The sequence below is a fragment of the Microcaecilia unicolor genome, unplaced genomic scaffold (assembly GCF_901765095.1).
Source record: "Microcaecilia unicolor unplaced genomic scaffold, aMicUni1.1, whole genome shotgun sequence".
Lineage (NCBI taxonomy): Eukaryota > Metazoa > Chordata > Amphibia > Gymnophiona > Siphonopidae > Microcaecilia > Microcaecilia unicolor.
This window is the reverse complement of record NW_021963387.1, coordinates 23514-50561: the sequence shown is the minus strand read 5'-3', so window position 1 is coordinate 50561 and position 27048 is coordinate 23514. Positions and strand designations below refer to the sequence as shown.

Here is a 27048-nt window from a genome sequence, read left to right as displayed (position 1 = left end):
AGACCCTGGGTGCAGACGCTAGACCAAAGGGCAGCACACAATACTGGAAGTGCTGTGCTCCCAGACAGAATCGAAGATACCTCCTGTGAGCTGGAAGTATCGGGATGTGTATATAAGCATCCTTTAAGTCCAGAGAGCATAGCCAATCATTTTCCTGAATCATGGGAAGAAGGGTGCCCAGGGAAACCATCCTGAACTTTTCTCAGACTAGGAATTTGTTCAGGGCCCTTAGGTCTAGGATGGTGAACAACAGAACCGACCGCTGGGGTACCCGTGACCACCTCGTCCAGGCACGCGGAGACACAGGAAAGAGCCGGAAACCCGGAAGCAACGAAGTGTCCCCCTGCAGTGAAGAGGATCGCGAGCACACTTCTTCCAAGTGTATGTTAACACGAAGAAATCCGAGGCCCCGGGAAGACTTACAACAGCGGGCAAACAACGGGGTGAGCCGCAGCTGCACTCTACAGCTTCGGACGGCTACCCTATGACACCATTGACGGTAGACCAGAACCAACCACGCGACCAGCGGTGCCACTTGGCGGACAAATGAACGGAAATCCAACAGAGCTCATACGAGAAGTATCACACTGCATCCAGAACTATAACTTTAAAAAAAAAAAAACCTCTAAACTGCTTGCTCTACAATTCACAGCCTTGTAACAAGACCTAGAATGCCTTAATGATTATCATGCATTTGTGTAAATTAAATACCTGCTAAATGCTAAATCTTATCAGCTTGCTTTACAATTCATAGCCTTGTAGCAAGAGCCAGAATGCTTTAATGATTATCATGCATCTGTAACTTAAATTCCTGCTAAATGCTAAATCTTAACTGCTTGCTTTACAACTCATAGCCTTGTAGAAAAACACCAGAATGCTTTAATGATTATCATGCATCTGCAATTTAAATACCTGCTAAATGTTTGCTAGATTCTACATAGAATTGTACTTTAGCAAAATCTGTAATGCTCTTAACCGCTGACCAGCCAAAAACTGTAATTCAAACGCCTTTAATCGTCTGCTACGGTGCCCATAGCCTTTTTTTCCTGTCACTGAAGCAAGATCTGTAATGCATCTTATGGTCTTTCTTAACTGTCTCTTAACTGTCTGCTAGGTCGCCATAGCATCATTGTACTAAAGCAAGATCTGTAGCACAATTCAACTGCTCACTAGGCACCTCATAACATAACATTACATCTGAAACCATAATTCAAATACTGACTCACTGAATCTTGAACGGCAACCCACTAATGCTCCCTAAACAATGAACACTGATATGAGCCCAAGCAAATTACTATTCCTAATCACCTACTATCTCTCCCTAATCCACCACGCACCCACAAACCCTATCATAGACAACACCACCCACACAATTCACAAATCACCCATACAACCCATATACAACATGCCTATTAACCACGATCACCATCAACAGAAAAGAATGAAAGGACTTAACAAATGTATACATCTAGAAGACAGACAACTGATAAAAATCAACACTACCTCAAATCCAACCGATTACTACCAGCAAATACAAATAGGATACATCAATGCCAGATCAGCAGTCAATAAAATCACAACACTAACCGACTGGATCTCAGATGACCACCTCGACCTCCTCCTTATCAGCGAAACCTGAATCTATGACCCCAAAGACCCAATAATCTTAGAGCTCTGTCCTCCAGGATACAAAATCACCCACTGGACAAGAGAAGGAAAAAGAGGAGGAGGTATAGCAATAATCTATAAATCTCAATTCACAGTCACAACAACAGCAGAATCCATTCGCCCCCAACTCGAAATAGCCTAAGTCAGAATTAACCACCCCAACCTATATGAACACCTAAACCTAATCCTATTCTACAGACCCCCGAGCAACTGGCAAGACCCACAAATGCACTTTCAAGATTTCATAGTGAATACTTGCTTGTCCACCCAGAACCTCATCATAGCAGGCGACATCAACCTTCACCTTGAAGATACTAACTCAAGCAATACACGCAAATGCAAAGAATTCCTCCAACTATGGGAGCTCCACAGGCCAAACACACAACCCACCCATAAAAAAGGACATACACTAGACATAATCACCCACAAATTCTCATCAGATCCAAATTTCACAATAACAGACACAAAATGGACAGCCAGACCATGGTCTGACCACTACAGTACTAACCTCTCCCTCCACTGGAGAACAAAAAAGACACAACAAAAACAAAAACAACAAACCTACACTACGAGAGGCAAAATAGACCCACTAATATTCTGGCGACCACTGTACACCGAGGAATGGATAACACCCACAGACTCACCCCAATTTCTTCAAGAATGGGATAACAGAAGCAGAACAATACTAGACAATATAGCACCACTTCAAACCAGAACCTGACACAGAAAAAACTCAATGCCATGGTTTAATGAAGAATTGAAAGAACTAAAAACTCAGGTCAGAAGACTAGAAAGAGCATGGAACAAGAAAAAAGACGAGAACACATTCAAAGACTGGAAACAACTACAAAGAAAATACAAATACGCTATCAGACAAACTAAAAGAACATATTACAAAACCAAAATAGGACCAAACTACAAAGACACACACAAACTCTTCTCACTTGTAAACAATCTCATAAACACCACTACAGCCACCTCCAACAACACAGAAACCCCATCAGCAATCAATCTTGCAAACTACTTCAAGGAAAAAATCATAAAGCTCAGACTTATGATACCTACAAATACAACGCACTACACAAATGTACTTGAATGCCTAGACCCGAAACCCGGGGAATGCCCAGCAGACCGATCATGGACCAACTTTGACAAGCTCTCATCAAAGGAAATCTCACATTGGCTCAGAAAATACGCGAAATCACAATGCAAATTGGACATATGCCCTAATAGTCTAATAAGATCCGCACCCAAACAATTCAAAATAGACCTCACGAACCACGTAAATCACAGGCTTCAAAACGGTATCTTTCCCACGGATAAAGGAAATATCCTACTAACTCCGCTACCGGAAGATGCCAAGAAGAACACAATGGACTTAACCAACTACCGCCCAGTAGCATCTATCCCACTCATAACCAAACTCATGGAAGGCATAGTGATGAAACAACTCACTGAATACCTAAATAAACACTCAATCCTGCACGAATCTCAATCAGGATTTCGGACTAACCACAGCACAGAAACTGTTCTAGTAGCCGCAATGAACTCATTCAAACAAGCAATCGCAACTGGTAACAACATACTCGTCCTACAATTCGACATGTCCAGTGCCTTCGACATGGTTAATCATGAAATACTATTACATACACTAGAATACTTCGGAGTAGGAGGCACAGTAATCAAATGGTTTAAAGGATTCCTAACCACAAGATCATACCAAGTAACAACGAACGCGGACAGATCACCCCCATGGACACCCGAATGTGGCGTACCCCAAGGATCCCCCCATCACCAACCTTATTCAACCTAATGATGATACCATTAGCCAAACTGCTAGCCAACCAAAACCTCAATCCTTACATATATGCAGACGATGTCACAATTTACATCCCGTTCAAACATGATCTAAATGAAATCACCAACGAGATCAACCAAAGTCTCAAAATCATGCACACCTGGGCGGATGCATTCCAACTAAAACTTAACGCAGAAAAACCACAATGTCTTGTACTCACCTCCCAACATAACACAAAAAACTTCTCTACCATAATCACACCATACTGCTCTCTTCCAGTCTCACAAAACCTGAAAATTCTAGGAGTTACTATTGATCGAAACCTCACTCTTGATACCCACGTGAAGAACACGACGAAAAAGATGTTCCACACCATGTGGAAACTCAAAAGAATAAAACCTTTCTTCCCGAGATACGTCTTCCGCACCCTGGTACAGTCAATGGTAATAAGCCATCTGGATTACTGCAACGCACTATATGCGAGCTGCAAAGAACAGACAATCAAAAAACTCCAAACATCCCAGAATACTGCGGCCAGACTCATATTTGGAAAACCTAAATATGAAAGTGCAAAACCCCTTAGAGAGAAACTGCACTGGCCCCCACTTAAAGAACGCATTGCATTCAAGATATGTATGCTCGTACACAAAATTATCCATGCAGACACCCCGATCTACATGCTGAACCTAGTGGACCTACCTCCCAGAAATGCCACAAGAACATCCCGCAAATTTCTCAATTTGAACTTCCCCAGCTGTAAAGGACTAAAATACAAGCTGATGCATGCCACTACCTTCTCCTACACAAGCACGCAAATATGGAATGCTCTACCCACAGACCTGAAATCAATTGTCGAATCAAATAACTTTCGCAAATCTCTGAAGACATACCTCTTCAACAAGGCCTACAACAAGAACCAACAGCTCCACTAATTCACTCTCCCAACCCAACCAGTTAGGAAAATCCACTTCTACTATCACCCGCCCAATCACTTCCTCTTTCTTCCCTACTTAATCTCTTCACACTACTAACTGTATCTGATATTCTGGAATGACAATGTCATAACAAAACTATGTAAGCCACATTGAGCCTGCAAATAGGTGGGATAATGTGGGATACAAATGCAATAAATAAATAAATTCCCCCCAGCTGTGAGACGGGGAGAGCAGTTTTCCTGGAGTCACCAGTAGAGAGGGGAGACGAATGGAGAGAGAGATTCCATGGAGTATGTGGAGGAAGGAAGTAGCCTGCCCCTAGAGCTGCCTAAGGGAGAGGAGCCAGCTACCATGGAGTGGGAGAATTCAAAGGTTGCCCTGCCCAGCACTTGAAGGCAGTGGAGGAGACCACACCAGGCGTGGTGCTGAGAGGTGGGAGAAACTGCCAACCCTGCTCCTTACAGGGTTCCCTCTGTGCTGTGGAAAGGCAGGTGATTTGTGGTATGGGTTTGATATGCAAAGACTGTCCATGAAGATTTGTTCTGAACTGTTGTGCTATATTGGATGGAAGTGTGCTGAAGTCTCATTAAACCTTTCTGAAGGAGGGGGAAGGGAAAGCTAATGCCCTAATAGAAGACCTAAGATCTTGAGGAGCTGAGCGTTTGCTGAGAGATTTTGGTACCTGGACTGTACCTTTTTTTCTTTTGAAGATTATCTTATGAGGACTGTACCTTTTTCTTTTGAAGACTACATTAAGAGGGCTGTACCTTTTGTTTTGAAGAATATATTATGATTTTTGGTATGAAATTTCCTTGGTAATAAAATACTTTGGCCCTGAGTCCCAGTATCAGCAGCATTCTGTCCTGGAACCCTAGGAGCCCTGCAAGCTTGCTGGCTCCACCCAAGAGGAGGAAGCGGACCCCCCCCCCCCTTTACAATATTCATTGTTGATTTAATCATGAATTGATAATGAGTATGACAGTTCAGCAGACTGGATGGACCGTTCAGGTCTTTATCTACCGTCACTTACTATGTTGCTATTGTTACCACCCCTCTCGGCTGGACTGTAGTGATGTGCTCCCAGATACCTGATGGTTGTAGTCGTGGCGAATATCCAGGGAACACACACTCACAGCCGAGGGAGTGGAACAAATAAACTAACCTCGTCCTTTACTCAACTTCAGATTTGCAAATTATCTTTTTCTTTATTGAATACAAATGCAAGCAAATTTTCATTCAAATAAACTCAAATTCACAATTAGTGTAAGGCTTAATAGAAATGCAATAACATATTCAACATTCAAAGGTAGAACTACATGTATACCCTTAACTTTGTCTGTTTCACCTAAAAAGGCAGAAAAGAACTTTTTCAGATAAGTATTTAAATTGTCTTTTATCAAAATCAGATATTTGTGGTTATTCTCTTTCCTGATGTAAAAATTGATCTCTTTGTGTGCACTATTGGTGTTTTTGAAAGGATCTCATGGATTTTTAATATATGATGGTCTGTTCCTTTGTTTTCCCTTAAAATGTTGTGGAAAAAATCATATATTCTGTTCAACACCCTTGGCAATGTCACTTAGCTGTAGTTGAATTTACTTAGATGATGTCTTTCTTGCGTTGGAGCTCATCTGGAAATCCTTCAGCGGATGATCTACAGAATTCTTCTTCCTAAAACCTCACTTATAAAGAAAATAAATGGAAGCAAAGCCCTTAAAACTCCCTGCTTGTCCAGGAACTGACTCCACTCTGGTGACAATTAATCAGTTCTCAATACTGTGGCCCACTCTCTAATTGAAATAAAATAAGTTAAAGGTTTTCTCACTACAAAACCTATTTCTCACTGTTGATTCCCTTTTCTAAAATCCATCAGGCTTCACACTGCATTCAGGGATCTCACACAGTAACCCATCCCATATTCAAATGGTGATTCAACATTGCATCTCACAGACTTCACATATAAACATAACATTTCCCTGCACAGCTATCAGATCTGTTTTGAAAATGCAGCACACTCATACAGAAGCAGTGCAGGATTTTCTGCAGTCAGATTCCAAACCCTGTATTCCAAATATCAAATTCACCTTCAACCTTAAATCCTTATACACTATTTCCTGACTCCCTTATAGGCTTTCTCATTTAGTACAATTCCCAGCACAAATCAAAGCCTCTCTCACCCTAAAATGGTAAATCACTTATCTCTGGAAATTCAGGGCTATACTGGAACATTCACACTCACCTCAGCTCACTTTCAATATCAAAGTACCCTTTTCAATGTCACTTATTTCACTTTAAACTCATAAAATATACTTTTATGCCTCTTACTTTACACAGACACACACCATACGTTTCTCTCCCAGTCATTCCCTGCTCTGGTCTTCTGTTCACTCAGCAGTCTCCCTGGCAACTCACCCCCACTAGAGGAACACCTGACATCACTCAACCAATCAGCTTGTCAGCTAAAGACTGTTTTTTTTTTCTTCTGATCTGTTTAGAATCTCCCTCCCCCATAGAAGTAAATGCAAAATTTCCTATACAGAGAATTTCAAAGTTAATTTTAACCTGACTTATACCCAAAACAGAAAGGAACGTTTTAAAGTACAATCCCCACTTAATCATGGTTTATTCCTTGTAAAATAAAACCATATTTAAGAAACATCTCACACTTCACCTAACTCCCTTAATAATTTCCAAACTAAACTTTAAACCTTTTCCAGCCAGCACCATCCACCAAAACCCTAGAACACCCCCCCCCCCCCCCCACCAGAGCCCCAGGAAAAAACATTTAATATATGTTACCATATACTACACTATTCTACAGCACAGATGCCATGACAAATATGTTCATCAGTGCCTGTGACAAAATAATTCATACCATCATAATAACATAGTAAATGACAAACAGATAAAGAACTGTATGGTCCATCCAGTCAGTGCAACAAGGCGACCAGAATTGTACCTGCTGCTCTATACAGATTACACCCATCTATGCCCTGTTGAAAGTATGAAGGTCAATGTGGGATAAACACAAAGTAAATAGAAAAAGGATGGTATCAAAACAATACTTAAATGATCTCACAGCTGTTGATGTGAGGAAGTAAAGCTAATGCCATGCAGAGTTCTACGGTCTGTGTCCCGTATTTGGCAAAGACAGGTTAGGTTGGGAAGGAGTGAATTTCGAGAGCAACTCCAGTAGATGGGTGTATGGACAGTGCTGAACAGACTTCTACGGTCTATGTCCAGAAAATGTCAAGGATCAGGATCAAGAATATGTATTTTATACCACATTCATATCATATACTATGAGTTTAGTACTGTATCTCTCAGTGGGAGGGAGGGGAAAAGACTTCTTAAAGCTGAATTTAGTGAATACAATTATGTTACTAATATTGCTGAATCATGAAATTATAATAACTGTGATTGCTGGGCTGACTTGATGGACCTGTCAATTTCTATGTTACGGCAGATATTGTATATCTAGATTTTCAGAAGGTGTTTGACAAAGTGCCGCATGAAAAACTCCAAAGAAAACTGGAGAGTCATGGGATCAGAGGCAGTGTATTATTATGGATTAAGAGCTGGTTAAAGGATAGGAAGCAGAGAGTAGGGTTAAATGGCCAGGTGGTTAGTGGGGTCCCTCAGGGGTCTGTGCTGGGACCGCTGCTTTTTAACATATTTATAAATGACCTCGAGATGGGAGTAACTAGTGAGGTAATTACATTCGCAGATGACACAAAATTATCCAGGGTCGTCTCATCGCGGGAGGAGTGTGAAAAATTACAAGAAGACCTCGTGAGACTGGGGGATTGGGCGTCCAAATGGCAGATGAAGTTCAACGTTGACAAATGCAAAGTGATGCATGTGGGAAGGAGGAACCCGAATTACAGCTATGTTATGCAAGGTTCCGCATTAGGAGTTACGGACCAAGAAAGGGATCTGGAAGTCATCGTGGATAGGACGTTGAAATCTTCAGCTCAATGTGCTGCGGCGGCTAAGAAGGCGAACAGAATGTTGAATATTATTAGAAAAGGGATGGAAACCAAGCATGAGGATGTTATAATGCCATTATATCGCTCCATGGTGCGACCGCACCTGGAGTATTGTGTTCAGTTCTTTTCGCCTCATCTCAAAAAAGATATAAAGGAATTGGAGAAGGTGCAGAGAAGGGCGACAAAAATGATAAAATGGATGGGACGACTACCCTATGAGGAGAGGTTAAGACGGCTAGGACTCTTTAGCCTGGAGAGAAGGCGGCTGAGAGGTGATATGATAGAGGTTTACAAAATAATGAGCGGGATAGAACAGACAGATGTGAAGCATTTGTTTACGCTTTCTAACAATAATAGAACCAGGGGACACAAGATGAAATTAGAATGTGGTAGGTTTAAAACAAATCGGAGAAAGTTTTTCTTTACTCAGCGCGTAGTTAGACTCTGGAACTCATTGCCGGAGAAGGTAGTGACGGCAGCTGGCCTTGCTGAGTTTAAAGGGGGTCTGGACAGATTTCTGAAGGAAATGTCCATTGATCGTTATTAAATTTTGGGGTTTTTGCCAGGTTCTTGGGGCTTGGATTGGCCACTGTCGGAGACAGAGTGCTGGGCTTCATGGACCTTTGGTCTTTTCCCAGCGTGGCAGTGCTTATGTGCTTATATATTTGTTTGTATATTAATACCTTTAGAGTATTTATATGTCTGTATCGCATATCTGCTGTTGTCCCTCCTTTCCTCTAGGGCAGTGGTTCCCAAACCTGTCCAGCGGGCTCTCCAGCCAGTCAGGTTATCCACAATGAATATTCATGAGAGAGATTTGCATGCAGTTGAGGCATGTAACTTGTAACTTGGACTGGACACTGTTGGAAACAGGATGCTGGGCTTGATGGACCTTCAGTCTGCCCAGTATAGCAACGCATATGTTCTTATGTGACACACTGCAAACATGACCATCATAGACCTTTGGTCTTATATAGTATGACAGTACTTATATATTAAATATAAACATGCTCTGCATCCATAAAAATCCCATCCTCCCCTCCCCCAACAACAGGTGAAGATCATAAGCAGCACATTTTCTCCATGGAAGTTACCATACAAAATGTTTGTTTGTTTGTTTTTTAATTCTGATTCTCACACATTATCTCAGTAATAGCTAAATACATGTCTCCAGTCTCCACTACCAGGTGCATTGTGAAATATCACTAAACCATAAAAATCCTGTCTCTTCCCCCCCCCCCCCCCCAAAAAAAAAAAAAAACCAGATGAAGATCATAAGCAGCATATTTTCTCTGTAGACGTTACCATACAAATTTGTTTTTAATTCTGATTCTCAAACGCTATTTCAGTAATAGCTAAATACATTTCTTCAGTCTCCACTACCAAATGCATTGTGAAATATCACAAAACCTGAAAAAAAATTCTCTCAACATATATGTAGCAAATCTACCATAGAACAGTAGCATTGATTCCTATGATTTAAAAAAAAAAAACAAGAACAAGCAGCATTGCAAATATTACATGGGGCTCTAGAATACCAATACACTTACTACTGGTATAACAGAACAAGTGGGACTGCTACAGAGTTCTACCCAGACACTACTTGCCAACAGAATACCACACCTCAGTCACAAACCAAATTCAGAATAAGGGATCACAAATTAGAAATATAAAGACAAAATTGAACTCGGAAACCCAAAAAGTCAAACTAGGCATGTACCAAAACATAGGAGAAATAAAAACAGAAATGCATTTCCTCTTGTACTGAGAAAAAAAAAAAGACATCCATTATGTACATTTCCCAAAGCTAACATATTTCATCAAATACATTCAAAATAGAACACTTTTTTCTACCTTTGTTGTCTGGGTACTTTATTTTTCAAACATGTTGGTCCCAGTTTCTTCTTTTCTGTATTCCTGTCTTCTGCTCCGTTTCCAGTGAGTACAGCCCATTTGTCCTTTCTTCACTTTCCTCTTATCTTTTTCTATTCCCTTACTATATCTGTCTCCGATATATTTCCTTTTTCTCTTTTTTTTTGTCTCTCCCCTCAAAATTTCACCTTCTCATTCTTTAGTCCTCCACCTATATTTCACTTGTCCATATATATCAACTTTCCATCACCTCCTCTCACCCCTACATCTCTTGTCTCACTCCATCCTTGGCCTCCTATTCCCTTCTTTTTCAACCACTCCCCATTAGTACAATTTTACCCTCTGTACTTATCATCCTCCTCTCACTCATCTCATTGAGAACCCCCATGGTCTTCCCACATGGTTCCACCATGCCAAATATCTCCCCTCCCTGTCCCTTCTTACACCCTTGTAGCCCAGCATTTCCCTGTCCCTACTCCCCTCCCTTTCATCCCTATGGTACAGCAGTTCCCTGTCTCCTCCCCCCCCCCCTTCCTCATTAAGGTCCAGCAACTCCCTGTTCCTTCTCCCTATCCCCTCTACCCCTATGGTCCAGCAACTTCAAGTTCCCTCTCTCTCCCTTTACCTTTATGGACCAGCATCTCCCTGTTCCCTCTCTCCTCCTTCACTTCTATAGTGCAGCAACTCCCTGCCTCCTCTTTCTCTCCCCCCCCCCCCCCCCCCCATGCTGCAGCAACTCCATGTCCCTTCTCTCTCCCTTTCCCCCTTAGGGTCCAGCAACTCCATTTCTCCACCCCTCAGCAGGACAGAAGTTCGGAAAGGACAGCCTACTCAGGAAACCCAGCCTGGTGCCAGCAGATATAGCTACATATATCCCAATGCCATGCACTTTCCAAGCTTGAGGAAGTGGCAAACTCACATCAGAAGTGAAAGCCTGCTTAAGTGTGGTTTACCGCCTACACAACTCAGGAAGGAGCATGGCATCAGGGTTTGTGTACCTGCATCTCTTGAGGGTTCTGCATCTCTCCCCCTATGGTCAATCATCTCTCCCCTTTGCTTACTCACTCTGTCTCCCCCATGATGATCCTCCATCTTCCTCCTCTCTCAGTGGTTTCCTCACCCATAGTCTGGCATCTCTCCTATCCCCCTACCCCTGAAGATCCAGCATCTGTCCCCTTCCCTCCCTTATGGGGGAGCCCCTTCAGTACATTTCCCTTCTCCCCCATGAGTCCAGGACCTTTCCCCCTTCTTCCTTAAGCCCCACTTGAATCCAGAGCCTCTCCCTCTTTCCTCAGCCCCCCTTGTGAGTCCAGCAACTCTTCCTCTTGTTCCTTCAGATCTCCCATGAGTCCAATAACCCTCTTTATCCCTCAGTCTACCCCCGTGAGTTGAGTACCACTTCCTCTTCATCCCTCTGCCACCTTTTTTTCCTTCAGGCCCCCCTCCCCCACCCAAGAATCCAGCACCAATTTCTCTTTTTCCCGGCCATCGCATACACAGGAAGTTGTCAGAGGGAAGGATATGGCACTGAAATTCCCTTAAATGGCAGACTGGCTCTGCCCAGTGCATCCCAGAATAATCCACGGAGGGCAAGGTGCCACCATTTTGAGAATAATGGTGCCAGATGCAGAAGTGAAGTGGGCTTGCTCCTGCCTCATTAAGAGGTACAGTATATGGGGGGGGGGGGGGGGGATAGTACCACTACACACCAGAGGCTTCTTTTTTTTTTTTATTCTGGTTGGACAGGGGAAGGTAGGGGTGTAATTACACACCAGGGCAATAGTTTTGTCGGGAGGAAGAGGGCTGGTCATGTTGGAGGGTAGGAGGAAGAAAGGCTGACCTGTCCCAGTCCTGTCGGGAGATAGAAGGGCCACTAGACACCAGGGAAAGTTTTGTTGGGAGGGTGCCACAGGGGAATTTATTTTTTAATATCACGGGGTAGGGATGTGGGAGGGAACCGGAGCAGGTGATTTCTCGGGATGGGAGAGTACCACAGTGGGGCAAAGGGGAAAGGGATGAGGCTGATGCAGACTGTGGAGGCTCTATGCCTGTCTCAGTCCCGGCAGTACATTTCTGGAGCCCTGCATACTGTGGGGTAGCTGATCAGCTCTTTAGCATGCATTATAACATGCTGTGCACTGAAAACTACAGCGGGAGCCCAGAACTCTTATTTATTTATTAAGATTTATTTACCACCTCTTTGAAGGAATTCACTCAAGGCAGTGTACAATAAAGATAAATCAAACATAAGCAATAGACAATTTCAGCAGTAAAAATATTCAAATAACAATATAAAGTATGGCATAGTTTACTACTTACAATGTCAACACAATACATTTTATTTGACAGTGTAGGGAATAAGCAAAGATGGAGCTTACATACATATATACATACATACATACATTTTGGCATATAGCAGCCATTATTGAACAGATAGACTTTGTTAAGCATGTGCTGTAGCCCCTGATAGCTTTCTACACATACACACACAAACAAGCATTTCCATATGTGCATAGACAAAAACAAATACACGCATGAACAAAACAGATAAACACATAAGACAGAGATACACCACCCACCACCACCGCACATGCAAACTCACACTCAAGCAAAACAGATAATCATACAAACAGAAATTCACCTATCTAAAAAAACACACACATGCAAAATAGACAAAACAAACACACGGGCAACGCAGGTACAAACATATTGTGTGTCCACGCACACACAAAAACATACAGAGGGTTTGGGAAAAAATCCATGAGCCATGATCTACAGTCTTTCCCCACTTGTTATTCTTTCCAACCCAACGGAAATTAGAAAAAGTTATACTTAAGGGGTGGAGAATATCTGACTCTTTGTGGACAAAATAACTCAAAAATTTAACCACACGGGATGAAATCTGGCATGAGGAAAAGACAGTGAGAAGACACATTGATTTGATAACGGCCCAGATTAGATAGGAGGTTCCAGAGAATTAGGTTCATGAAAAAATTACTCTATGATTCAATGTATATATGATTCTGTAGCATAGAATCATAGATAGATATATCGAAACATAGCACCACAACCTCCCATAACTACTGCCTACCCCTCCACAATTATCTCCCCATCTTCTAACTGCCTCCTACAACTTCTTCTGCCCCAACAACCCCTACCACCCAAAATGTAATCACTACCTCCAAACCACCCCACCTTCAGTTGTTCCCAAACAGGGCCGTGCCTAGGGTTTCTGGCGCCCCCCTGCAGACTATCAGTTGGCGCCCCCCCCCCCCCCGTGAAAAAGATCCCCCCCCCCCCCCCCCCCCGGTGAAAATGATCGCTCACCACTTGCCACACTGACAGGAATTGTCAGCAATATTCTTAGAAACAAATTGCTATACATTGCAAAATAAGATAGCAGATGTAAATTCTCAAAGTGGACATATTCCAAACGCTAAAATGAAAATAAAATGATTTTTTTTCTACCTTTGTTGTCTGGTGACTTTCTTTTTCCGATCATGCTGGCCCAGTATCTGAGTCTGCTGCTATCTGTCCTCTTAACTCCATTTCCAGGGCTTCCTTTCCATTTATTTCTTTACTTTCCTCCTTTCTTCTTCATTTCTTGCTCTATATCCATTTCCAGCAATTTCTTCTCTCTCCCTGGGTCCTGTCCTCCCATCCACGTCCATCCTTGTCCCTCTCTGCCCTTCCCTCCTCCATCCATAGCCAGCAATCCTCCTCTCTCCCCTCCCCTCCATTTCCAGCAATTTGTCCTCTCCCTGGGCCCCCATGTCCATTCTTGTCCCTCTCTGCCCTTCCCTCCTCCATCCATAGCCAGCAATCCTCCTCCCCTCCCCTCCATTTCCAGCAAATTGTCCTCTCCCTGGGCCCCCATGTCCATCCTTGTCCCTCTCTGCCCTTCCCTGCTGCATCCATAGCTAGCAATTCTCCTCTCTCCCCTCCCCTTCCAGCAATTTGTCCTCTCCCTGGGCCCTGCTGCTGCCCTCCCATCCATGCCTCTCTGCCCTCCCATCCATGCCCTCCCATACATGCCTGTCTCTCTGCCCTCCCATCCATGCCTCTCTGCTCTTTCCTCCACGCCCTGGGGCCTTTAAATCTTTTACTCCCTGTCGCAGCAGCGTCAGTGAAAGCGAAGCGCTGCCGACGTCTCCCTTCCCTTCGCGCTCTTGGTTCCCTCAGTGTCCGCCTTCTTCTGACATCAGAAGAAGGCGGGACACTGAGGGAACCAATGAGTGCAAGGGAAGGGAGACGTCGGCATCGCTTTCACTGACGCTGCTGCGACAGAGGTAAAAGATTTAAAGTCCTTGGCTGCGCGGGGTGAGGGTAAGCACCGCGGCCCCCTGCGGCGCTTACCTTGCTTACCGCATCGGCACGGCCCTGTTCCCAAACTACCTCAAACTATCCCTACACTGCCAACTCTAAACCCCAAACTACATCCCCATACATCTACTCTGTACCTCCCAAAATTACTGTTACTTACTGAACTTTCTACCTATCACCACCTTTCCCATCCCCCAAAACTACTCAACTCCCTGTGAACAAAGCCAGCCCCTCCCACCTCCTCTAAGACAGACACACAGAAACAACACAGCTAGACACACATATACTACACACATACGGAGGGGTTAGAAAGAATTCTATGAGCTGTGCTCTACATGCTTTCCTCACTTCTGCACAGCTGGGTTTCTGTAGTGTACATGGGGTATTAAAAATAAATAAATAAATAAAATGCTGGGTGTCCCCTGTAAAGGAGCCATCCTGGGTCTGCTAGGGCTGCCCCGGGGTCTGCTGGCACTTTGAGGGAGGTTTTACATGCAAATGATGTGAAATGGTGCCTGTTTATGGTTTAAAAAAATAGAACATGGATTGGATTCAGGAAAATGTGGCCTGGATGATGGTATAATTCTTATTAAAGTGTAATGTACGTTATCTTGTATTCTGTATGGAAATCCATTTTCTCCATACACTTTAATGGGAAAATCTGATTTTAAAATGGAGTTTGTGAAAAGTTTACAATCTGTAATAGTTGTTTCACCTGCCACAAGCTAGTGTATGATTGGTGCTCAGTGTTGCCAGGTGGAAAATTTTTTTCCCACCCAATCCAGCGTAAAAACCACCCAAAACCCGCCCAAACTCAAACCCCGCCCCTGACACCCCCACCCCCGCGTCATCACCCCCGCCCCCGCTGTCATCAACCCCGCCCCCGCCGTCACCGGCCCCACCTCCCCGTCACCGGCCCCGCCTCCCCCGTCATCGGCCCCGCCTCCCACATCATCGGCCCCGCCCAAAACGTCACTAACCCTGCCCAAAATGTCACTAACCCCGCCCCCCACGGCCGAAAAAAACGCCCGAAAAACCGTGGAAAAGAAAAAAAAGAAGCCCAAAAAACTGCGACCCGCCGCGGGCAAAAATTTCCCGCGGCGGGTCGCGGAAAACCGCCCAATTGGGCGGGAAAACCACCCACCTGGCAACACTGTTGGTGCTGCTAGGTCAGATGGCCTAGCTGCAGTCCTGTTGCTAGGGGGAGGCAGAGCTGCAAAGTTGCCAGGTGGGCGGTTTTACTGCCCAATTGGGTGGGTTTTCGCCAGCGGCGGCGGGAAAATTTCGCCAGCCGCAGGATGCGGTTTTTTGGGCGGTTTTCCCATCACCGCTGTGCGAGTTTGGCAGTTTTTTCTGGGGCTTCTATTGGTCCAATTCGGTCCAATAGAAGCTTTTCCGGGGCTTCTATTGGTCCAAATTGGACCAATAGAAGCCTTTCAGGGGCGGGGTTGACGTCAGGGATGATGTAGGGGGCGGGGCTAATGATGTGGGAGGCGGGTTAGTGATGTGGGAGGCGGGGTTAGTGACGTGGGGGTGGGGTTAGGTGATGCGGGGGTGGGGTTCGGTGATGCGGGGGGGCGGGGTTCGGTGACGCGGGAGACAGGGATTGGCTATGGGCGGTTTTTGGGCGGGTTTACGGCTTGTTTGGAGCTGGGAAAATTTTTTCCCAGCTGGCAACCCTGCAGAGCTGGATACTATCAGAGGAACTGAAGACACAGGAGAAGACAGACCTGTGTGTGTGTAAGAGTTGATTTATACAGGAGAGAGAGCTTAAATAAAGAGTTGTCTGATTCAAGGTGAGAGGAACTGTTGACACAGAAGAGACAGGACCGGTATGAGAGGTGCTCTGTCTGTGTGCTTGGAAAATTGAGTGTGGATGAGGAGGAAAACCTCAATAGAGTATAATTTGACTGAATCAGAACACCTGGTGATACAGAGAGAGTGGAATTCGGTAAAGCTGAGAGACTGTAGGTAAAGGGAAGATATACCTGCATGAAAGATGATCTGCCCATGTATGTATAAGACATTTGTGTGACTAGACAGGCTGATAATCACACTGAAAACCACAGCACACCTGACTGGCACTGAGGGAGTGCAATTTGCTAAGTGGTTATACAGAAAGGCTTGCCTGAGTTGAAATAGGCTATAAGCTGTATAATAGCCTGCTGGTAACAAGTGAAGGTGGCTAGTGACAGTGAGTGTGCAGGAAAACTGTTGTGTTTCCACTGATCTGTCTCAGAGCAGAGTTGTGGCCACAGTGCATTTGACTGACACTTTGAGTGCAATGCATATGTGTTAATGGGTGGTTGTACTGAGGGGTCTGCCTGAGTTTGGAGGGGCTACAAATTGTGTAGAAGCCTGTTGGTGAAGGGTGAGTGTGCAAATCTGGTGTGTTCCCACTGACCTGCCACGAAGCAGGGTTGTGATCACCTTACACCGGTCTGCAGTGAGAATTGGTGCTGATTAAAAATTGAAACAGGACTGTTGTCCTTAGCTGAACTGCTGTGTATGAGGGCAGTGAGGTATGAAATGTGTGACTGGTTACAAGGTGTGATTAACATACATGGAAGAGTGTTCCTCATTAGGCAGGGAAAAGTAATAAGTCAGGTCCTGCAATAGGGAACATTAATTATCTATTGATTTACTCTAGATAGGTTGGCCACAGTTTTGATAACAAAAATCCCTATAAAAATTCCCACAGGATAGGGAGACAGGGTTTCAATTTTTTTTGGTTAACCAGAGTACAGGTACAGAGGCTGTTGGGCAACGCAGGAGGACCATCGCAGGAGCGACACGTGCACCAACTACCACAAAAGACCAAAGTTACCATCATTCAAGAAAGTTCAACTCAAGCAGCTAAGTACAAAAATCACCACCTACACCGTTTCAGAGACTTTAAACGTACATGTAAATACTTACCTGGAGGTTTATGCTGAGATTCAGTTACATTGCAAAGTAAAGGAAGTGGACATCTGTAAGAAAGCAATTGACATAAAGAATCAATTTTCTTGTTAGAATTTCATAGTTAAAGTAAATTTTGAGTAACAGAGGGGGTAAGCAAACATGTGGACAATGGGGAGCCGGTTGATATTGTATATCTGGATTTTCAGAAGGCGTTTGACAAAGTGCCGCACGAAAGACTCCTGAAGAAATTGCAGAGTCATGGAATCGGAGGTAGGGTATTATTATGGATTAAGAACTGGTTGAAAGATAGGAAGCAGAGAGTAGGATTGCGTGGCCAGTATTCTCAGTGGAGGAGGGTAGTTAGTGGGGTCCCGCAGGGGTCTGTGCTGGGTCCGTTGCTTTTTAATGTATTTATAAATGACCTAGAGATGGGAATAACTAGCGAGGTAATTAAATTCACCGATGACACAAAATTATTCAGGGTCGTCAAGTCGCAGGAGGAATGTGAACGATTACAGGAGGACCTTGCGAGACTGGGAGAATGGGCGTGCAAGTGGCAGATGAAGTTCAATGTTGACAAGTGCAAAGTGATGCATGTGGGTAAGAGGAACCCGAATTATAGCTACGTCTTGCAAGGTTCCGCGTTAGGAGTTACGGATCAAGAAAGGGATCTGGGTGTCGTCGTCGATGATACGCTGAAACCTTCTGCTCAGTGTGCTGCTGCGGCTAGGAAAGCAAATAGAATGTTGGGTGTTATTAGGAAGGGTATGGAGTCCAGGTGTGCGGATGTTATAATGCCGTTGTATCGCTCCATGGTGCGACCGCACCTGGAGTATTGTGTTCAGTACTGGTCTCCGTATCTCAAAAAAGATATAGTAGAATTGGAAAAGGTACAGCGAAGGGCGACGAAAATGATAGTGGGGATGGGACGACTTTCCTATGAAGAGAGGCTGAGAAGGCTAGGGCTTTTCAGCTTGGAGAAGAGACGGCTGAGGGGAGATATGATAGAAGTGTATAAAATAATGAGTGGAATGGATCGGGTGGATGTGAAGCGACTGTTCACGCTATCCAAAAATACTAGGACTAGAGGGCATGAGTTGAAGCTACAGTGTGGTAAATTTAAAACGAATCGGAGAAAATTTTTCTTCACCCAACGTGTAATTAGACTCTGGAATTCGTTGCCGGAGAACGTGGTACGGGCGGTTAGCTTGACGGAGTTTAAAAAGGGGTTAGATAGATTCCTAAAGGACAAGTCCATAGACCGCTATTAAATGGACTTGGAAAAATTCCGCATTTTTAGGTATAACTTGTCTGGAATGTTTTTACATTTGGGGAGCGTGCCAGGTGCCCTTGACCTGGATTGGCCACTGTCGGTGACAGGATGCTGGGCTAGATGGACCTTTGGTCCTTCCCAGTATGGCACTACTTATGTACTTATGTAGAGAAAGTAATTATTTGTACTACTTATCTGATTTGTGGTGTTGAGAATTTCAGAGGAAAATTTACTGATTGAAAGTTGATACATTTTCTGAAAAGTTAAAAAGAAACATCTTGTGCAATAAATTATTATAATTTAAAAGTTAGTGTGCAATATTGTCATCATTAAAATTTTGTAACGTCTACGGAAATTCGCTTAACATCTTGAATTGCACACTGTATAATATACAAAATACAGAATTTCCCCACCTTTCTTTGTACCTTCCCTAAGTGGTGAGAGTTTAGCGTGGGACCCTACACCGTGATTTTACCATCGTACCACCCTCTTTAAAAACCTCACCCATAGGGGATCTACAGTAGTATAGTGGTTATCCTGTTCACCTCGCATACAAAACATCTCCCGTTCAAAACCGGGCAGAAATAGCTGCTATCTTTGCCTACAAAATCCTGAGTGGTGTTTTCACTTTTTCCAAAAGTACACAGACTAGGGAAAAGTACACAGACTAGGGGACACTTGAGGAGGTTACATTGAAATACTTCTAAAACAAATAGGAGGAAATATTTTTCACTCAACAAATAGTTAAGCTCTTGAACTCTTCTTACTGGAGGATGCAGTAACAGCGGTTAGCGTATCTGGGTTTTAAAAAGGTTTGGACAAATTCCTGGAGGAAAAGTCCATAGTCTGTTATTTAGACAGGTGAAGCAAATGCTTGCCCTGGGATTTGTAGTATGGAGTGTTGCCACGATTTGGGTTTCTGTCACTGTTTGGAAAACAGGATACTGGGCTAGATGGACCATTGGTCTGATCCAGTATGGCTACTCTTATGTTCTAACTGCTATAGATGGAGATCACAGGAATTGTGTAGTCATTCAGGCACATTTCCCCTCCAGGCTAACACCTCTGTTCTCTGTTCACAGTTCACTAATGTGATGAGTGGAAAATTCCGAACTTATCTGCAGTACCTCCTCTGTGCGATTTTGGTCTTGGTGATATGGTGTTCTACCTGGCAAATATACCAGGTCCCTAAACAAAGGTTGAATGCCAGAAAAACCAAAACCCACCTCCTCATCCTTACCTCTTGGAGGTCAGGGTCTTCATTTGTGGGTCAGCTCTTCAATCAGAACCCCGATGTGTTTTACCTGATGGAGCCTGCCTGGCACGTGTGGAAGAAGTTGCCCCATGCACCCCCAAAGCTTCTGCATTTACCTATACGGGACCTGATAAGATCCATTTTCCTGTGTGACATGTCTGTTTTTCTACCCTACTTTTCACAAAACAAGAACATCTCAAATGTTTTCATGTGGAAGGAAAGCCGTGCTCTCTGTTCCCCTCCTGCCTGCCCAGAATCCTCCATTAAAGACTTACTTTTCAGAGCACAGTGCAATAAAAAATGCGGAAACGTATCACTTGAAAAAATGGAGGAGGCCTGCAGGACCTACAGCCACGTGGTGGTGAAGACTGTTCGAATCCTTGACTTGGAGGTTCTCTACCCGCTCATAAAGGACCCCTCACTGAACCTGAAGATAATCCACCTAGTAAGGGATCCCCGGGCTGTATTCTCCTCATGGGAAAGAGTCATATTCCTGGGCTATACTGATGCTATTGTCAGTAAAGCTCAGAACTCCAAGACCAACATTAGTGTGGTGATGGAAGAAATCTGTAAGGCCCAAGAACAAACTTATAAGTTGGCCTTGCGGAAACCTCAACCCTTCTTGAAGGGCCGGTATGTTATGGTACGCTATGAAGACCTTGTGAAGAGCCCAGTAGATCACATCAGAGAGTTGTATGACTACGTAGGGCTCACAATGACCCCCATGTTGGAATCTTGGATTTACAATGTCACCCATGAACTCCTTCTTAAGGAGAAAAAGTTCAGTAAGAACTCCATGAAGGTTGCTTAGCACTGGAGAGAGAAGCTGAACTTCTCCAAAGTAAAGGAAGTGCAGAAACTCTGTCAGCAGGAGATGGAAGTGTTTGGTTATCAGCTCATTGAGTCTGAGAGGGAACAGAAGAACATGTCATTAGACTTGCTGCTAACCAAACCAGGCAAACTTGACTTTATCCGCTAAGATGACAAGTGGCCTACCTGTAGAACCCTGTTCAACAATGATTTCTGAAGGACTTATACCTGTCAGACTGCCCCAATTTGACTGCCCCTATCGGACCGACCGTTCACTTGTCTATTAGATTGTAAGCTCTTTGAGCAGGGACTGTCTCTCTTTGTTAAATTGTACAGCGCTGCGTAACCCTAGTAGCGCTCTAGAAATGTTAAGTAGTAGTAGTAGTGTCAGTATGGACTGATGAATGGGAAGGTCCAAAGAAGGAACAAAAGAAAGCACAATTTTTATTTTTTTGTATTTGAGTCCAAGTGTTCTTTCTCCCATCCACATAAAATGGCTTAAGTTTCCAATCTTCTTTCTTTAGATTGGGAAGATTCTACCTTACCTAGCCAAAATGTTGCTTTTCTTCTCCAATATTCCTCTCCCACATTCATCTTCACTGCATCTGAAGGAGAGAGACTAAAGCACCTTAATTCCACTCAAAACATTTCTTAAGGGTTCTTAATTTTACTCAAGACTTGAGTCTATGAAAGTGGCCACCATCTTATTTTTATAGCATGATCCTGAGTAGCTGATGTCATCGCCTATTGCTATGGAATTGGCATTAGTCTTCAAGCAGAGCCATGCTAGTAGGGGTGCAGTACCAGCCAATCATTTAGTAAATTCTATCCAAGGGTATACAGTCAATAATTTGACAATAGTCTGATTGTAATTCCTTAATAGTGGTGTGCTAATCCTGTATCTGTATTCACTATCCATGTAATTGACTCTCGCGGGGAATTATTGAACAAAGTCTCACATTGTGGTGATTTTGGAAGTCGCTGGTCTTAGCTCTGCAGATTATGCCTGAGAATAGAAGATGGAGATGTGACAATACTGTGAATGTGAACACTGATTGTATCAGGGAATTAATGATCGAAAAGTGTCAATACTGTGTGATTGTGGTCATTAAGCATGAGTGAGAAAAACTGATCAAGTTGTTAATACTGTTGTGATTTGTGATCCTTGACTGTGATTAAAAATGGCTGACAATTGATTGTCTACTTCATTTATTGCTTGTCTGCTCTCCTTGTCCGTCTTGTCCTCTAGATTGTAAGCTCCTTTGAGCAGGGACCGTCATTGTTTGTTTATGGTACAGCGCTGCGTAACCCTAGTAGAGCTCTATAAATGTCAAATAGTAGTAGTAGTAGTACAATGAGATAGCAAAAGCAAACTGCTGTAGGCAATTCATCACAATTACAGAATAATTTTAAAGCATCATTTTCAAACAGTCCACATAGTTGAGGATTCTTTTATTGTGGGTAGTTTTTAGTTTGAAAATTAATCACTACATTTATTTTGTGGCCTATGCATGCTCCATGTCTGGATTTGTATCCTCCAGCACCCCCCACCCTCCTTTTTTTTTTACTTCTCCACCTCCTCTTTCTTCCCCCCTTTTCTTAATGTGTTTCTAGTTGTGGATAGTTGTTTCTTGAATGTGAGCTCCAGTTTTGCCATGTTTGTATCTGTTGTTTGTTGAACTGTGGTGCGCTCTTGCTTGTATTGTATTATGATAAAATCCAATAAAAGATATTAAATATAAAAGGTGCTACCATGTTAGGACATGTTAACATGAATCAAGGCACATTATCTGGAGCAGACGAGTAGCCTAGTGGTTACAGCACCCACCCAACAACCAGGAAATCTAGAGTTCAAATCCTGCTGTTGTTTCTTCTGATTTTGGACAAGCCTAGTGTACCTGAATGCAACTCACCTTGAGCTACTGATGAAAAAGGTATGATTTAAATTCTCAGAGTGGAGGAATGGGCTAATAGTTAGTATAGTAGCCTGAGAGCCAGGGGAACTGGGTTCAATTCCCACTGCAACTCCTTGCAATCCTGGGCAAATCATTTCACCCTCCATTGCCCCAGGGAGGGATAGCTTCTAACCTTGCATTTGCATTTCAGAGCCATACCACAAAGTAAGAATCTCTCCACTAAAGGCAAAGCACAACAACAAGGTCCAGAGTGCTGCTGAATATATCTGATCAGGTAGATGCCATCTTGGATCCTACAATTTTTGTTTAAATCTTTTTATTAGCAACAGCGCAAAGACCATCTTCAAACAATCCCAAAACATGAGTCCTGGCCACCTAATTACAATTGCAACCCATCAAAGACTATATATGTGACTACAGGTCCATATAAGTGAAGACTATTGGGCTCATTTTCAAAAGAGGAGGACACCCATCTTTCAACATAAATCGGAAGATAGACATCCTTGTCTCAGAAACGTCCAAATCAGTAGAATCGAAAGCTGATTTTGGACATCCCCAACTGCACTCTGTCACAGGGATGGCCAAAGTTCAAGGGGGCGTGTCAGAGTCATAGTGAAGGCAGGACTTGGGTGTGCCTAACACTTGGACGTCCTTGACCCATAATGGAAAAAAAGAAGGACGTCCCTGACGAACACTTGGACGTTTTCACCCGGACTTGTTTTTCTTACGATTATGGCACAAAAAGGTGCCCGAAATGACCAGATGACCATCGGAGAGAATTGGGGATGACCTACTGTTACTCCCCCAGTGGTCACTAACCCCCTCCCACCCTCAAAAATACATCTTTCAAAATAAATCGTGCCAGCCTCAGATGTCATAATCAGGTCCGTGACAGCAGTATGCAGGTCCCTGGAGCAGTTTTAGCGGGTGAGTGCACTTCAGACAGGTTGACCCAGCACCATCCCCCTCCCTACCTGTTACGTTTGTGGAGGAAACAGCAAGTCCTCCAAAACCCACCACAAACCCACTATACCCACATCTAGGTGCCCCCTTCACCTGTAAGGGCTATGGTAGTGGTGTACAGTTGGGGGTAGTGGGTTTTGTGGGGATTTGGGGGGGGGCTCAGCACACAAGTTAAGGGAGCTTACCTGGGAGAACTTATGAAGTCCACTGCAGTGCCCCCTAGGGTGCCCGGTTGGTGTCCTGGCATGTCAAGGGGACCAGTGCACTACAAATGCTGGCTCCTCCCACGACCAAATGGCTTGCATTTGGTCATTTCTGAGATGGACGTCCTTGGTTTCGATTATCACCAATTGTAAGCTCTTTGAGCATGGACTGTCCTTCTATGTTAAACTGTACAGCGCTGCGTAACCCTAGTAGCGCTTTAGAAATGTTAAATAGTAGTAGTAGTAGTAGTAATCAGAAACGTCCATGTATAGGGACGCCCAAATCTAGGCTCTACCAAATTTAAGGATTTGGACGTCCCTGACGGTATTTTTGAAACGAAAGATGGACGTCCATCTTGTTTCAAAAATACGGGTTTCCCTGCCCCTGGATAGGGACGTTTTGTGAGGACATCCAAATCAAAACTTGGATGGCCCTTTCGAAAATGCCCCTCTATGTATATGACACAGGCGACTAGGTGTCCTCCCCATATAATTGTAACTACCATCTAGCTAAAACCATGTATGTGACGATTGTCGAAGACTGTGTATGTGACATCTATGTAAAATTATGTATGTGAATATTGGTACTCACCTTAGATAAAACGGGATATAAATGTATCAAGTTAATTAAATTAAATTGACCCCCAACTCTAGAGTCATAGATATATATCATTACCACGGGAGATTGGTACTCTTATAGCCTCTCAATGTATCAAATCCCTCCTCCTTACAGATCTCATTCACAACTTTAAAACAATGCCATGAGGACAGTCATCAGAAGCAGAAAGTCTTTTATTTAGATGTTCTCTTTAATTTCTTGATGATAATAATTCCCTTGCAACTGACATTTCCTTTCCATTTCTTCAGTTTTTAAATTATACCATCTATGCTCAAGTTGTCACACCTAGCAACAGATTTGAAAAAAAACAAGACAAAAACATAATGGAACCAGTAGAGCATGGGGCAGACTCAGGAAAGATGTCAGGAAGTATTTCTTCACGGAGAGGGTGGTGAACGCTTGGAATGCCCTCCCGCGGGAGGTGGTGGAGATGAAAACGGTAATGGAATTCAAACATGCGTGGGACAGCCATAAAGGAATCCTGTGCAGAAGGAATGGATCCGCAGAAGCTTAGCTGAAATTGGGTGGCGGGGGGAAGAGGGGTTGGTGGTTGAGAGGCTAGGATGGGGGAGGGCAGACTTATACGGGGTCTGTGCCGGAGCCGGTGATGGGAGGCGGGACTGGTGGTTGGGAGGCGGGAAATACTGCTGGACAGACTTATACGGTCTGTGCCCTGAAAAAGACAGGTACAAATCAAGGTAAGGTATACACATATGAGTTTATCGTGGGCAGACTAGATGGACCGTGCAGGTCTTTTTCTGCCGTCATCTACTATGTTACTATGTTACTATGAGTTTGTCCCCACAGCCCCAAGGGTGCTAGCTTGATGAGGCATCAGGTTTGGTCCTTTCAGGGCCCTTGCCTGCCGAGACTGGAGGTCCCCATATCCCTTCCGCCAGTCTCCCCCTTCTGATCTTCTTGGCAGATGTGAAATTCTGGGTTTTGCCATTTTTTAAAAAAATATTGTGAAATTAGAAAAGGTTCAAAGAAAGGAGACTAAAATGATAAAGGGGATGGAATGCCTCTCATATAAGGAAAAACTAAAGAGGCTAGGGCTCTTTCAGCTTGGAGAAGAGATGGATAAAGGGCGATATGATAGAGGTCTACAAAATACTGAATGGAATAGAATGGGTAAATGTAAATCAGTTGTTCACTCTTTCACAAAGGTCACTCCATGAAGTTACATGGTAATACTTTGAAAATAAATAGTAAACATTTTTTCACTCAATGAATAGTTAAGCTCTGGGAGCGCCTTGTCAGAGAATGTGGTAAACAACAGTTAGCGTATCTGGGTTTAAAAATTGTTTGGACAAGTTCCTGGAGGAAAAGTCCATAATCTACTATTAAGATAGACATGGGGAAAACCACTACTGATTCCTGGGATTGGTAGCATGAAATCTTGCTACTCTTTGGGATTCTGCCAGGTACTTTTGACCTGGATTGGCCATTGTTGGAAGCAGGATACTGCGCCAGATGAACCATCAGTTTCACTCAGTATGGCTATTCTTATGTTCTTATGCTTTCATGATCTAGGTAAAGCCCAATCACTTAGGCTCCTAGAAGCTTGCCAGAAGGGCTCTGGGGTTGGCAAAGCTTGCCCCAGAGGATCCACTAAGTTTTGGCCAGGCAAATGCTCAACAAGGAGCCTCTTTGTTTCCAGAGGGCCCACACACATTCCAGACCCTTCTGAGCTACAGTGGCCACCTGGGATCTCTGATGAGGGTGCACTGGGAGGGCAGTTTCTCTATTCAGACTGGGGGTAAAAATTATATGACCTTTGCAGGCAATTGATTTGCTGTAGCGTATAGGCTGTCAGCACAATACAAAACTTGATAGCCACACAAATATAAAGAACCAACAAAACAAAGCTTAATGTAGCAAAGCGTGGTGTCTTGGAGGACAAGGGGAAAGATTAGGGGCCTGAAAATTGAGGGGTGGCATAGCTGGCAATCCTATCCTGGTGTACTATGGAGAAATGGGATCTGCAGCACCAGCTTTAGTGGGCAGAATCAGGGACTAGTACATAAGTAATGCCATACTGGGAAAAGACCAAGGGTCCATCGAGTCCAGCATCCTGTCCACGACAGCGGCCAATCCAGGCCAAGGGCACCTGGCAAGCTTCCCAAACATACAAACATTTGTATGAATGGTGTGAAAGAAAGGGATAACTGTTTTTGAATGAGTGTGTGATTAAGATGCCAGTGGGCCGATGTTATGAAGGTAATGCCGACATTAAATGTAGTTAGCACCAAGCTACTGCACACATTAATGTGTGCAGAATGTTCGGAGGGCTCCAGCAGGACTATTAACATGCGTGCTAATGATGGCTGCAAATTTATTTAAATGCATTCAAATGGATGTTAACGAGGTCAGTCAGCAACGCAGAAGCAAATAGGGAAAGGGAAATGGGACTTGAAATACCGCAGTCAGCTCCAGGTGAAGGAAGCGAGGGGGTGCACACAGCAGGCATGCGGCTATCAGCTCTGCCGGCCCCCTATTCCCCTCTGATGTTACTTCGTG

At 43.9% G+C, this 27048-nt stretch overlaps 1 protein-coding gene across 1 annotated transcript; it reads left to right on the top strand.

Annotated features, from left to right (window-relative positions):
* Window positions 1-239: 239 nt before the first annotated feature.
* Window positions 240-20964, top strand: LOC115459271 (carbohydrate sulfotransferase 6-like). Its single transcript, XM_030189122.1, has 2 exons — window positions 240-443; window positions 19845-20964. Exons 1-2 carry the CDS (start codon window positions 240-242, stop codon window positions 20826-20828), a joined length of 1188 nt encoding a protein of 395 aa, XP_030044982.1. The 3' UTR covers window positions 20829-20964.
* Window positions 20965-27048: the final 6084 nt, after the last annotated feature.